The sequence below is a fragment of the Diabrotica virgifera genome, chromosome 1 (assembly GCF_917563875.1).
Source record: "Diabrotica virgifera virgifera chromosome 1, PGI_DIABVI_V3a".
In the NCBI taxonomy this organism is placed as follows: domain Eukaryota; kingdom Metazoa; phylum Arthropoda; class Insecta; order Coleoptera; family Chrysomelidae; genus Diabrotica; species Diabrotica virgifera.
Genome location: NC_065443.1, coordinates 129156537 through 129172406, shown reverse-complemented (window position 1 = coordinate 129172406; position 15870 = coordinate 129156537). Strand labels below are relative to the sequence as shown.

General features: G+C 32.0%; 1 protein-coding gene across 2 annotated transcripts in view; it reads left to right on the top strand.

The window, feature by feature from the left end:
- Positions 1-15870, top strand: part of LOC114332030 (transient receptor potential-gamma protein) — a 673697-nt gene that overhangs the window by 413230 nt on the left and 244597 nt on the right. For both annotated transcript variants that reach the window (XM_050644362.1, XM_050644358.1), the window contains exon 9: positions 453-587. In XM_050644362.1, coding sequence (XP_050500319.1) covers positions 453-587 — 135 coding nt within the window. The remainder of the gene's footprint in view (positions 1-452; positions 588-15870) is intronic.

Genomic DNA, 15870 nt, shown 5'->3' with positions numbered 1-15870 from the left:
AAATTGTTATATAAAAAATGCTGAATATTATGTGAAATGTTAGTAATTACGTATAATATTATAGTGTCTTGAGTTTTTCTGGTTTTCTTCATAATTTACAATAAATTTACAATTAATGTAATATTAATAATAAATATATAAACCCAGAAAATTAAGAAATATCGAACAAGTGATATGCATATTAAAATAAATATCGATATACGGAAATAAACGACATAAAAATAAATAAATTTCATAGGATAATGCAATCTAGGGAAAGGGAGAGTATTCCATTTGAAAAACAGAGACACACTGTAAATTTTTTTTAGTAAATCTGCCATAAATTATTATTTTCATGACCTAAATTATTTTCTTGTTAATTTTCTTTCACTAGCATTAACTAAAATATGACGTGTGAAAAAATATATTTGTATTATTAGACTAAGCTAATTTTTTATTGTTTTTTTTTGCAGTTATGTTGATTCTGGCATCACAGAGACAGTTTCTGCAGTCGTTTTTTGGTGTTCCTGTTCCAGAAGAAGTATTATTCACACAACGTGGTGCTAAACCGTCCTTAGTAGAATGGATTATTCTTTCCTACGTTAGTGGTGAGTAGATTTTCAACTATAATTATTATACTTAAGAATACACTGCGTACTAAGAGACACTGAGAGACTGGCAATAAACCGAACTTTTTCATAACAAAATTGTGAGTCAGTCATAGAAAGATGGAAGCACTTTAAAAAAGTAATGATAAACACAGTAAAAGAAACAATCAAATTTTAAAGAAGAGTAAATAACAAATGGATAACTAAAGATAATATTACAACTGATATGATAAATGAGGAAAATCAAATAAGATGTCTTACAATTACAAAAAGAAGGATTGAAATAAAAAGGAGCACTTGGCAGAAAATAGAAGGTAAAAACGCAGAACTAAAATAACAAGAAAAACCAGATCGAATGAACTATATAAATGAGATGCTAAATATATCAGAGAAACCAGCGCAAGAAAACGGGGCGGAGGTAAATTCCTCACCAACAAGTAAAAACATATAATCCGACAGGTATTTTCCTCACCAAAGTTAAAGGTTCCTATTAATCCGGTAGGTATTTTCCTCACCAACTCACTCAGGTAATAAAATAAAAATATAGATTTAATTTAAGAATGTCTATTATGAAAGCATCCGAAATCCGAATACAAGACATTAATTTCCTTACATTATAATAATAGTTTATAATATAGATAATATGCAAGACGTATAAATTATTATTTAGTATTTACTATAATAAGACAGACACTTTACAAAATCCATTCTAGTCATTTGATTAGACTAATATCTTATTAATAAATTTACTACATTTTTCAATTTCAGTTTAACTTGTTTATCTTTGATAGGTTTTGCAATATGCAAACTTTAAATTTTAACATACGTATCTACCTGAAATTCTTTAATTTTTTCAAAGAAAATATATATGGATGGATGCGTATTACAAAACGATAAATTAAAATGCGAATGAAAAGATTCGCAAGCATTCGTAATACGAATAACAGAATAATTTGCCTCTGTCCACAAATATGGGGAGAATATGGCATTTTCGTCTATATAAGTTTCAACTTAATAATCAACATATCTATCTTAAATTTCATTTCCTGGTTTGCATGACATTAAATCAAACACAAAACAATCTGATACGTCTTCTGGTTTTATATGGAAGGCCAAAAGTATGTTTGAGCCACTTGCCTCTTTCAGAATCATTTTTATATTCTGATATTAAATCAAGAGACCAAGACATTTCTATACCAAGCTTGGTGTAGGTGAAATTTACAACCATGTATTTCAGTGTTCGGACACATTTCAATGATTGCATTCCTTTTCAAAATCTTCAAAAATTTTACTAGCATTAAACTCAATTTTGAGAGCTATAAAAATTTCTGATTTTAACAAATAAAGAATATTGTTGTAAATTTCTGTTTTTTTGTTTGGCAGTAAACAGTATAATAAAGAAATATGCCGATTAATTAGCCCATGAATAATGAATAATTGCAAATAATATGTGGTACAATAAGAAAATGTGCCATCCATATAATAAAATTCAATGTGGCTAAAAGTCTTATATTTGTTTCACAAGGAAACTTTCCCTCTTGGTTGTTTTTTGAGCACACCTGTTCACAAATTCTTGAACCTCATCAATATTGGAAGGAAGTCGACCAAGCATCATTTTTCGTCGATAATTATATATTTTTTTCTTATGTATGCTGGTTTTGCTGGTTTTCCAATTCTCTTCGGCTTTACGTTTACAATAGTTAGAAACAATTTTTCGATCTAACTTCTGACAATCTGGTTCATGATTATGTTGTCGGCTACTTCTAGATATTGTAAAAGTTGCACCAATAGTAAAAAATTTCGCACTACAAGTTGTTTTATCCTCCAGAACACTTCTTCACTTTTTAAAACTTTCACTTTATAAAAAATAAAATTTTCAAATACCAATACCGCGATCACTTTCTATTAAACACAAGAATAAAAAACCGCTAAACGCCGTAAAAATGAGTGGCGCATAAAACATTCCAGCTACAAAAGATCTGATATGAATATTACGTGTCGCGAAAATGGATTTTCATTTGATGCAAAACAAAATTCTAGTTTTATTTTAAAAGATTTTTCCATAATATTTGCTAAATTTGAAGTAAACGCGCCACAAAAGAGTAACTTTGATACAGTTTGAATTTTGAAAACGCCACTCACTTTTACGGCGTTTAGCGGTTTTTTGTTCTTGTATCAGGAGTTTTTCAAAGTTATTTATAAATTAAATATATGAAGTTGAATGCAATGTTCTTCTATTACACGTCAAGCTTTATAAATGGTCACCTTTGTTGCATTATCTCCCAAATGATCTAGTGTCCATCGAATGTACACTAGATTTTTTTATTCGAAATAGATTGAAAAAAAATATTGAGATGGCCGGTAAATGAAGTCGGATTGCCCGTTGCCAGATCAAATTTAGCGTCGTAACCACTACAACTACATAAACCATTTCGGGAATAATCGTTAATTGGATTATACTTTTGTAGCTTAATAACTTCTAAACGGCTTAACCGATTTTGATCAGTAAACATGAGTTTGAAACGTATTGACCAGTAGTGTCTGATGGATCTAAGGTCAAGTATGATAACTGAAGCTATTACAGGAATTATTGAGCTTGAGAAACCGTTTTCCCACAGGAAATATATTTTATCATACTTATGAAGCCTATAACCTAAAAAATTCAAATTTTCCGGGATATGAGGTATACACCGTTAAATTTCTTGAGTCCTTCTATAAACGCTAAGTTATTGGCGCAATTCGTAGGTTGAAATGTTGAGTAATTGTCGAAAAACCAAAATTTTCAAAGTTTAGTTTTTCAGTTTTTCGGCTATACTGAGACGTGTGTATGTCTGATCCTGACGGCTTAAACACCATTTGAAAGCTTAAGTCAACACTATTAATTTGATGTATTTGTGGTTCTCCTGGCTCTTCTTGATCCGAATATATATACCCCTAAAACATATGCCGTTTTGTACCTACCAAGTCCTATAGCTGGCTTATGGGTGGTCAAAAGTCACAAACTACACCGGTTCTAAATCGGCCTTGACCCCCTCTTTAAACACAGAGGAAAAATATCAAATCGGTTTAACTTTCAAACACACATAATATATATCCACAAACATTTTCCCTTTTTTAAATAAAAATTAAGTCACATTTCTAAATTTCTAAGCTCTATAACTTTTGAATGGTATAACCGATTTTCAAAATTAGACATGCGTTGGAAAGGCAATGATCAGTTTTATTAGAAGCCGCAAAGGTTGGACTTAAATTTTTAAAGTTTTTGGGAGTTGTGGGGACGAGAACGAAAAACAGACCCTAAATAGGAAGGGCCGTAAAATCTACACTCTTGGACCAAAATCGATGGTTGACATATAAATGGGTGACTCTTTTTCTGAACTTTAAGATGGGAGTTGGCCCAATTTTCAATTCAGTCAGATTTAGACAATCGAAAATTTCGTGTACATATAGTGTCGCATGTAGGGGGTGTGGGTGTGCGCTACTGGCGAGAACTGCCGTTCTCTGGTAATGTTCAAAATTAGACATGCGTTGGAAAGGTAATGATCAGTACTGTTAGAAGCCGCAAAGGTCGGACTTAAATTTTCGAAGTTTTTGGAAGTTCTGGGGACCAGAACGAAAAACAGACCCTAAATAGGAAGGGCCGTAAAATCGACATCCTTGGACCAAAATGGATGGTTGACATATGAATGGGTGAGTCTTTTTCTGAACTTGAAGATGGGAGTTGGCACAATTTTCAATTCAGTCAGATTTAGAAAATTGAAAATTTCGTGTATATAATAGTGTCGCGTGTAGGGGGGTGTATTTCTGCGCCACTGGCGAGAACTGCCGTTCTCTGGTAATTTTTTCGATATAAAACTAACAGTTTCGATAACCAATAAATCGAAAACTATTAATTTTATAAAAAAAAATATGTAATGAACATTTTTTGCTTATAATTAATTTGCGGTCAAAATATAATAAAAAAATTTCCACCCTCGAGATAAGGTGGCAACCACCCCATGGTAAAAGCGTCTTTCGGCATCATATAGATTTTGATCCTTGGACTATCCACTACTTATTGTCAAATTTTCAAGCAAATCTATCCATTCTGTAAAAATTGCGAAGTGAAAAATTTCAGTTCCTGGACTAATTATACTTTTGGAGCTCTATAACTTCTGAACGGTTTACCTGATGTTGATCACTAAACATGAATTTGAAACGTATTGACAAGTAGTATCTAACGCATCCAAGATCGAGTATGATAACTGAACGTATTACATGAATTATTGAGCTTGAAAAACCGTTTTTCCCATAAGAAATAGATTTGATTATACTTATGAAGCCTATAACTTAAAAATTCGAATTTTCCCATATATGAGGTATACACCGTTAGACGCGTTCTGAGTCCTTCTACAAACGCTCAGTTATTGGCGCAATTCGTAAGTTGAAATTTTGAGTAATTGTCGAAAAACCAAAACTTTCAAAGTTTAATTTTTCAGTTTTTTGCCTATGGTGAGCAGTGTATATGTCTCAGCTTGATCGCTTAGGCGCCATTTGAAAACTTAACTCAACCCTATTGACTTGGTGTATTTGCGGTTTTCCTGTCTTTCCTTGAACCTAAGATATATACGCCCAAAAAATATGCTATTTTGTATTTACCTAGTCCTCTAGCTGGCTTACGGGTAGGCAGAAGTCAAAAATTATACCGGTTCTGAATCGGCCCTCACAAGTTCTTGAAACACAGAAAAAAAAATTCAGATCGGTGTAACTTTTCCACACACATACATACATACATACATCCACAGAGAACGGCAGTTCTCACCAGTGGCGCACAACACCCCTACATGCGACACTATATATACACGAAATTTTCGATTTTCTAAACCTGACTGAATTAAAAATTGGGCCAAATCGCATCTTAAAGTTTAGGAAAAGACTCGTCCATCCATATGTTACTTCTCCATTTTGGTCCAAGGGTGTGGATTTTACGGCCCTTCCCATTTAAAGCCTGTTTTTCGTTCTCGTCCCCAAAACTCCCAAAAATTTCAAAAGTTTAAGCCCGACCTTTGCGGCTTCTGATAGCACAGATCATTACCTTTCCAACGCATGTTTAATTTTGAAAATCGATTATACCATTCAAAAGTTATCGAGCTCAGAAATATGACTCAATTTTTATTTAAAAAATGGAAAATGTTTGTGAACCCATTTGTGAAATCATTTAGACCCAGCTTTTTTATGCTTTCGAGGAGGGTCTTCGGAATGACTCCAGTAGTAGACATAATAATCGGTATCGTCTGGGTACTTTGCTTTCTCCATTGCCTTCGTATTTGAGTTTACAGATCTCTGTACTTGGCGATCTTTTCAGTAAATTTACTACGTAGATTATTGTTGTTAGGTATCGCCACATCAATCTGTGTTGTTTGTCTTGTTAATTTATTAACTAGTACGAGATCTGGTCTATTATGTGCCACTGTTTGGTCTGTGAGTACAGTGCGGTCCCAGTATAGCTTGTAGTTGCCATCCTCAAGCATACTCTCAGGGACGTATTGATAATATGGGAGATGGTCCGTTTGAAGAAGTCCCAGCTTGATAGCTATCTCTTGATGAAGGATTTTTCCCACTGCGTCATGCCGTTCCTGTATTCAGTTGCAGCAAATGCCTGGCAGCCCCGCAGCCCCCTGTAAGATGTTGGATGGTTTCTTGGGCTTGACATCCATATCGGCATCTTTCGTTTTGACCCTGAGGGTCTTTGATGATATATTTCAGGTAATTTCTGGTTGATATAACCAGATCCTGAATGGCCAGTAATGAACCCTCCGTTTCAGGGAACATATTTCCTGATGTCAACCAATAGTTCGACGCTGCATTGTCGACATAGTCTTGGCTGACCTCATTGGGATGTCGCCCGTGCAGAGGTTTACCCATCCAGGTGCGCATTTTTTCGTCTTTAGTGAGGTGGTTTATGCGCATTTCTGGTTCCCTCAATTTGATCGGTGTTGAGTCATCTAATGCGCAAACAGCGCGATGTAGAGTAGATGTCTCAGCTTGCATCTGAAAATAAGATCTTAAATTAGCAATTTGTTTAACTAATTGCCCATCTATGTCCATAAGTCCTCTTCCTCCTAGATTCCGTGGTAATGTCGTTCTGTCTACTGAACTTTTAGGATGGTGTTTTTGTTCCTTTGTGAGGTGTGTTCGTACTTTTCGCTGAAGATTCTCTATATCTGTTTTTGTCCACTTAACAATACCAAATGAATAGCTAAGCGCGGAACAAGCGTAAGTGTTGAGTGCCTTAAACAAATTTTTACTGTTAAGCTGTTAAAAACTCCATTATTATTATTATTATATAATTATTATTATAAATTAAGTAGACACCAGAATCAAACTAAAATCACCATAGGTAGACGTGAATATTAGAGAAATTACAATGCAAGAAAATAGAAACACACTTAGCCTTCCAGAAAAATTGCAAAGCTGCAGGAATCGACAATATACCCATTATCCTAATAAAATCAAATAGTACTGAGCAATCGATATTAATGTTACATAAACATTTGAACAAGATATTTACCAAGAGAGTGGAAGATGGGAATGATAACAGAAATACCAAAAAAAGGAGACATGCGTAGATGCAATAATTGGCGTGCAATAGCACAACTAAGCGCCATATTCAAAGTGTTAACCAACATCATATTGAAAATATTGAAGCCGGAAATAGATAGAGACTGATAAATAACCAAGAAGGATTCGCCAAACGCTTCCCATTGACTACATATGCACCCTTAGAATTATCTTGGAACAAACAATTGAATGGAAGAAAGATATACAAGTGAATTTTATCGACTTTGAGAAGGCTTTTAACCTTATAAATAGGATAGGGATGTGAAAAATCACAAGATTATATGGGATATCACTAAAAATAAACCTTATTAAACTTATCTATGGAGGATTGAAAGCCAAACTGACACATTCCGGTAAAGTAGAAGAGGAAATGGCCGTAGAAAGTGGAGTCAAACAGTATTGTGCACTATTCCTTACCCTATTTCTTATTATGATAGATTGGATAATGTGAAAAGAACTCACGGTCGATGACGTGACAGACAGACGTCAGATGGAACTATTCTATTAGCCGTGATTAACATAGTCAAAAGCCCTGCTGAGATTATACAAGATCCAAACAGGACGTACTCCTGCATATATTAAACTTGTGAGAATATCATTAAAGAAATGAATTGCTGTATGGGTAGATTGTATAAATTGAAAATCATGTTAGTTACTAACAATCACATCTAGGCCAGGAACCGAAGCTTTTCAGCTTGCAATTTTTACAGAATTTATCGATTTGCTTAAAAATTTGAGAATAAGTAATGGATGGTCCAAGGATCAAAATCTATATGATTCCGAAAGGCGCTTTTACCATGGGGGTGGTTGCGACCCCATCTCGGGGGTTGAAATTTTTTATTATATTTTTACCGCAAAAGTTGATAAAAACGTTTATTCTAAGGAAAAATTGTTCTATGCATTTGTTTGATAAAATTCATAGTTTTTGATTTATTCGCTATCGAAAGTGTTAGTTTTGTATAGAAAAAATCAATATTTTTCGATATACATACTCATTTACAATTCACTTAATTTTGCCGTAAAAAAATTTTTTTCACACCAAGTTCTTGGGAATTTAATAAGCTACAATTTTATATTGAAACATTTTTTCGTATCTCTGATGCTAATCTTTCTATTGTGAAGAAAATGGCATTTTTCACCAAACTACAAAAATTCGTTGTTCGCTTTTAACAGTTTTTTAAAAACCAATCATTCTAAGCCAGTCAAACTTCTAGGAACTATTAATAATACATAAGTAAATAAGAACGAATAAGGCCAATGATTCAAAACACCGCTAACTTACATTATTATGCTTCCAATTGGATTTCTCCTTTTTATTAAAAAAATATATTGATTTTTTAACCGTAACTTTTTATTTTTATTTTAGAAAGTTTGGTGAAAAATAATTTTGTATGTTTTTACAAGGTCTATAAGCCTATTAATATTAATTTTTTTTAAAATCCTCAGTCGCAAAAAGAGGTGACTTTGAAAGGGTTGGTAAAGGTGGTTTTTGCATGTTATTACAAGATTTAATTGTCAATAGCTCACTCAATTTTTGCCCTAAAAAAATTTTTGCAAACCAAGTTCTTGGGAATTAAGTAAGCTACAATTTCATATATTTAAACATTTTTTTCGTATCGCTGATGCTAATCTTGCTATTAAATAATACATAAATAAAAAAGACCAAATAAGGTTAATGACTAATTTTAATTAGGGTGGTAATTAGGGGGCTGCTTGCGATCACTTTTTCGCTGAAAAAATGGCGACTGACATTCTTTTCATTATAAGTCACTTAATTTTTGAGATAGAGACTTATTTTTATTTCTGGAGATAGATATTTTTAAGTACTTTAAATTAGTTTGAACAAGTTGTCCTTAAAAAATGCAGAGTTTTCCCGTCTTTTGACTTTGAAACTACAATATTTGGCATTTGACGAAGAAGAGTCAACATATAATAAAGTATAGCTCGATTACTATTGATCCTCAAGTAAATTTAATACAACAGTTTTGTTTATTTTTTCAAAAGGTACATTTTTGTTAAGTATAGTTGTTTTGATAAAACGAAGACTTTTGGAGATACCAGCAAAAAACATTGATTTTTTTCGATACAAAACTAACACTTTCGATAGCGAATAAATCGAAAACTATCAATTTTATCAAAAAAATGTATAAAACGTTTGTTGCTTAGAATAAATGTTTTTACCAACTTTTGCGGTCAAAATATAATAAAAATTTCCACCCCCGATATGGGGTAGCAACCACCCCCACGGTAAAAGCGCCCCGATGATATAGATTTTGATCCTTGGACTTTCCACTACTGATTCTCAAATTTTCAAGCAAATCGATCCATTCTGTAAAAATTTCGAGGTTCCCAGGCAACCAAATAACGTTTACAAAACGTTGAAAAACGTCATAATTATCACCAAACTACTCAGTTGATCACGTTTTTTCGACGTCGAAAATCACGTGAATATGTCCCACCATAATTCACGTAATTTTTATCACGTTTAAAATACGTGATATGATATACGTAGTTTTTACGTCGATTTGTCCCGCCATAATTCACGTAATTTTTATCACGTTTTAAATATGTGATATGAAAAACGTAGTTTTCTTAGAAGCAATCTTAGAAGGCTAAAAATTAATTTAATTAAACTCAATAACACATATCTAATTAATTACTTCATTAACAGAAACTAATCATCAAAAACAAATAAACATAACCTCAAATGGTTGTCAAGAAGAATTACCGTAACAAACTGTTGGTATACATACAATACTCAAAATGGTCTGGACCTATGTGATACAGCAGCAAAATCCAACCTATCCATAATGAGATTATATCTAGTGTTACGCTCTATAGGGCTTTTGATCGATTGTCATTTGTTTCGAGCTTCTGTCATGTATCACATAATAGTAATATATCTACGTCATACGTCTTTGGTTTGTATCATTGTTAGATACCAATAACGTACGACGTACAGTCGGAAAAATGAACGAATACCCATGAACGATCACATCAATCACTTATTTTGTATTTTCTGTCTTTTTCTATAAATAACAAACGTTTGTTATAGAAAAAGACAGCAAATGCAAAATAAGTGATTGATGTGATCGTTCATGGGTATTCTTTCATTTTTCCGACTGTAGATATATTAATATTATGTGACACATGACAATAGCTCGAAACAAATTACTGTGAACGAAAAGTCCTATAACAGACGCCCTATGGTTTGTGTCAAACATGTCATGTTTTTTTCCATACTAGAGGTCCAGTCATTGGACTGACCTAAAGTCAACTTTTTACTTCGAGCCCCACAGTTGCTTATTGTTAGAATGTTTATAAGTAATATATTGCTAAATAAAAGTATCAAAAAAAATTACTCATACTTTAAACGATACAAATACATAGGCATATCTTTATTATTGTTATACGTTGACAATTAGTGACGTTAGTAATTAACACAATAAATACACACTTAAAAGACTAATACATAAATACTCATGATGAAGAAGTACATTATAATTAAAAGTGAATAACCATTTTCATATACCAGTAAATAAAAATTGTTTGGCCTACCTTATTCTAACATCTGTAGTTTCCAATAATAATTTCCTTAAATAATCACTTTGCATTGTGGTAGCTTTATAAAGTTCACAAATGACAAACAAAAGATTTAAAAAATAAACAAAAAAACAGCAAACAAAATCCAAATGAATTGAAAATAGGCAAAATACGACGATACAAACATAAACATGAAACTATGAAACATAACCTTTGTTTTGTAACTTTTAAGCTCCTCCCAATTTCGTGACGTCAGACCTATTCTGTCTGAAATGAAAACGTTTTTTAAACGTATTTTAACGTCATTAATCTTACGTATTTAAAATCACCTACAAAAGACGTCTATATGACGTAATGTTCAACCACGTGTGTATATTCAACCAAAAACTGACGTTTCCTCGACGTTATATGACGTATCTTGGTTACCTGGGTTTTGTTCTATTTTAAGCTTCATTACTTGGACTAATCGTAATATTAAAAAGTGAATTAATTGTTTATATATAGCTTTTACAATTTTTCTATTACATTTTAAACACTTAAATGATTCAAATTTTGCAAGAGCTCTGAAAATGCGTGTGCGTCAGTGGTCGCCATCATTGTTCATGATGATCTAGAAAACAGTTTCACAGCCTCTTTAAATACAATAAGTTTGCTTATTGTTTCGACATTTTAGTCTCTTTTATTTTTAATTTGTGCGTTCATGATTTACTTCTTATTAAGAAAAAAATATTCAAAGATTTATGATAATGAATTCGTATTAAAGCTTTAATCATGGAAAATACTAAATTTCAATAAAATCTTGTAAATCGGAAATAAGTTTCAATAACCAAGGTATACACCTAACTTTTTACCCTTTTTAGTTTCTTAAAAATTTCATAAGTCTCAGTTTGCTTTAAAGTTTCTCGGCTTTTTAAAAGTTTCCGCTGCAAATGTTGACTCAAAGAGAAGCGCAAAATAAAGTTAAACAACTCCAAACTAGAAAATTGATTGAAATAGCCGTTTCTATCCTGAGTTTAATACGATTTTTTAACTTTTTCTTTTAGTTCAGAGAAATAAGGAAAAAAAATATCGTGTTGGTGACACATCCCCCTCCAGGCTGAAACCAAATTTTTCGAGTAATATGGTCATCTATAATAATAACCTATATGTTTCCTGCAGCCGATTTTGATGATATACATAGTTATAAACAAATGAAGATCAAAAAACGGTAAATTTTCGCTTTTTTCGTCTCTTACTAAAAAATTGGGCATTTTAAACAAATTTGAGAGTAATAAACTCATAAACCGTATAAAAAACTTCAATATGGCGTTCGCTGAGTATGTCTATCCTTATTGGTTACTTAGAAAATTGCCAAATAAATCATAAATTTTGAGTTTTTATAAATATTCATAACTTATGTAAAAATTAACTTAGAACCTTCTTATTACATGGACTGCTGAGACTTATGGTGCTTAAATTACACCCTAAATTCCAAAGCAATTGGTCACATAGTTTAAAAGTTATTTAATTTGTTTATCCAAAATTAATTTTTTTTGCAACACTGTAAGTCAGAAAATGATGAAGTTACAGTAATATTTTGGATAGTTTATAAAAGAAGAAAATTTACAGTATTAATTTAATTTAAAAAAAATGACAAAAAATAATTATAGATATTGCAAAATAATTTTGCAAAAACATGTGAATTAAAAAAATGGGGGGGCTAACTTTGTCCCTAAATGTCCTAGAACAGTTGTTTTTCTTTCTAAATGTGTATAAAAATTCAGTCTTTCTAAATATGAAAAAATAATTTTTCTACGGGTAACGGTTAAAAAGTTATTCTAATTGTTTTTAAGTAAGCAAAAAATGGACATGTTTTTGCAAAATAATTTTACACTGTTTAAAATTATTTTTTGTCATTTATTTTTAATTAAGGTAATAGTATAAATGTTCTTCTTTCATAAACTGTCCGAAGTATTATTGTAACCTCATAATTTTCTGACTTATAGTGTTGCAAATAAAATGAATTTGGGAAAAATAAATTAAATAACTTTTAAACTATTTGACCAATTGCTTTGAAATTTAAAATATAATTTAAGTACAAGAAGTCTCGGCAGTCCGCGTAATAAGAAGATTCTAAGTTAATTTTTACCTAAGTTACGAATATTTATATAAACTCAATATTTATGATTTATTTTGCAATTTTCTAAGCAACCAATAAGGTTGGACATTTTCAGCGAATGCCATATTGAAGTTTTTTATACGATTTATGAGTTTCTTACTCTCAAATTTGTTTAAAGTGCTTAACTTTTTGGTAATAGACGAAAAAAGCGATAATTTACCGTTTTTCGATCTTCATTTGTTTATAAATATGTATATCATCAAAATTGGCTGCAGGAAACATATAGGTTAATAACATAGATGTCCATACTATTCAAAAAATTTGGTTTCGGCCTGGAGGGGGATGTGTCACGAGAAAAACCTTATTTCTCTGGACTATTTATTCTGCAAGTAAATCTAAGGAGTTCAAGTGCATGGATTTAATTTAATTAAATACCCGGATTATTGTCTTTCCTTTTTTATTGGTTTCATTATTTTTTTCTATTTTACTTTAAAAGGGGGTAATCCCAATTATATAATTATTAAAAGTTAAAAATTGAGGCATTTGAAACAAGTTTATATACTCACCGGAACAAAATTCCGGCACTTTAAATTTTTGATTAAGTTTGATAATTTATAACTTTATTATTTGTACTAGGATTTTCATGATTCTTGCATCAGTTTGTAGGTACAGTCGGAAAAATGAAAGAATACCCATGAACGATCACATCAATCACTCATTTTGTATTTGCTGTCTTTTTCTATAAATAACAAACGTTTGTTATCGATAAAGATAGCAAATACAAAATAAGTGATTGATGTGATCGTTCATGGGTAGTCTTTCATTTTTCCGACTGTACATGTATTGATATCGTTTGTTATTATTCTGGTAAGAATTTTTTTATTAGATGACATTATAAGGGGATGAATGCAAACGTTGTATTTTCCCCTAACTTTAAAAAATTCTGTGGAAAATTAAAGGGCTGATTTTGTTTCATAGTCCTTTCGTATTATTCAGGAGGCATCCCTTAGATTTTGTTTTTTAAATTATCTGAATATCTCTTTTCTTGTAAAAGCCGTAAATAGAAACACTGCTTTGAAGGTTTATTTAATTAAAAATATCAAACTCACTAAAATTAACAAACCAAAACAAAATTAACAACAAAACAAAACAATTCAATAGCGGGTATGTCCACCTCTCGCAGCAACGACTGCTCGCAATCTGTTTGGAATCGAATAAATAAGATATAATATGTTATCCTTGCCTGGGGAATAGCCCGATTCCTCTACCTGAGCCATAACTGTAGCAAATTTTCTAATGGCCTAGGATGACTGCGAATATACTCCGGTCAACTTACGCATCCGAGGCTATAAAAATTACCATCAAGCTGAAAATTGGCAGTATTGTTCAAAATACCATCATAAATGAAATCTAAAAAGTCCTCATAAATCCGACACGTGCTAAAAATTTTACGCGGGGTCAAAAGTCACCAATTATGGTTTTTAGCGATTTTCAGCGAAACAGTAAGTTTTATCGTAAAATTAGCTCTAAAAAAAAATGTAGATTAGATAATTATCTATAAAAAATGTTTTATTACTTTTTTTCCTGAAAGCCACCGTTTTTGAGATATATCGCTTCAAAAAGTGGTAATCGTCATAATATGCGCACACGTTTCCACACCACCTTTGAGGTAGTGTACTTAGCGCGTTTTTAACGTGGTTTCCCCAGTAGGCCTATTCCATATAAATTTAAAAAAAAGGGAAATTTATCAAACTGGTTCATAATTTTCTAATACTTCTGCTTCCCTTGTTCTTTTTCTCATTGTTCTTCTTCCTCTTCTTCATCTTAGTTCTTCTTCTTCTTCTTGTTCTTCTTCTTGTTCATCCTGGGTGCAAGTAAATTGTCCCAATAATGACACATCGCATGGCTCCTCGATAGAATCAAATGAATCCTCAATTGTTGGTGATTCAACATTGGAGCACGACCGGTTTTGACAATTAGTGCATGCTACCGGACAAAACAGTCCAACTTTTTTGCAACCACATTTAGCGCTACATCCCTTTTATAGTTGCAAAAATTGTGTTCAGGAGTTTTTCCGGCGCAGGGGGAGTAAAGTTTGAATTGGTTCTAAGGAACTGTCGACTAACTTTCATCCCCAGTCTTTTGGATCTAGCTCATAACCAAGCCACACTTGAACTTGGTAATATACCCGAAAAAGATGTTGATGAGCAGCCGCTGAGGTTGGAGGAAGACAAGATAACTGCAGTTGTTTTTTGTTTCGAGTACTTTTAAAAAAATATGCATATCGAAACTTACCTAAGCACGTAGTTTTCTTAGGCGCTCCATACATAGAGAGAAGAAGAGTAGATACTGTCATAGATTGATCAAATAAAATATTAGAAGATGAAGATGTTGCTGAAGTTCTACGACGTTGTTCTACCACGTTCAACGGTAACAATTTCACCTTCAGTTAAATTTTTAGCGCAAATAAAACAATATTCTGGCATTTTTGTTATAACAATGAAAATAACACGAAATAGGTTAAAAAATATAGGTTTAACACGTATTTTCACTCCGGAGTAATACTCAAGACTAATTAATACCTCGAGGGTGTCATCTGCCTGAAGGATTTCGTCACCCAGGAAGATTACGGTGTAATTTGCATAAGTATTTATTAGTACTTAGCAATAAACATTTTGCCTAGAAAGTTGTCTTTCATTATTATGTTCAAACCCTTCTGAGAAAAGAATAGGTAGGGTGATTAGATTAGCCGACGAACGTGTTTATTCCGACAAAACCCATCTTTACAAATTGAACTAAGGCGCATAAATAAAAAGAATTATTATAAGTTAATACTTTGTCATATCAATTTACTATTTTTGTTGGGATTAAGCCGTAAAATGCAAATAATTCTTATTATTTTCGCGTTACATTCACTTTGTAAAAAAATTTTTGTTGGCACTGTAATATAATACAGCTTATACATTGCATCCCTCGGTAGACCGCAAGATGTATAGTAGAAACATTATCATATTTATAATCTTATATTATTATGTGTAATAT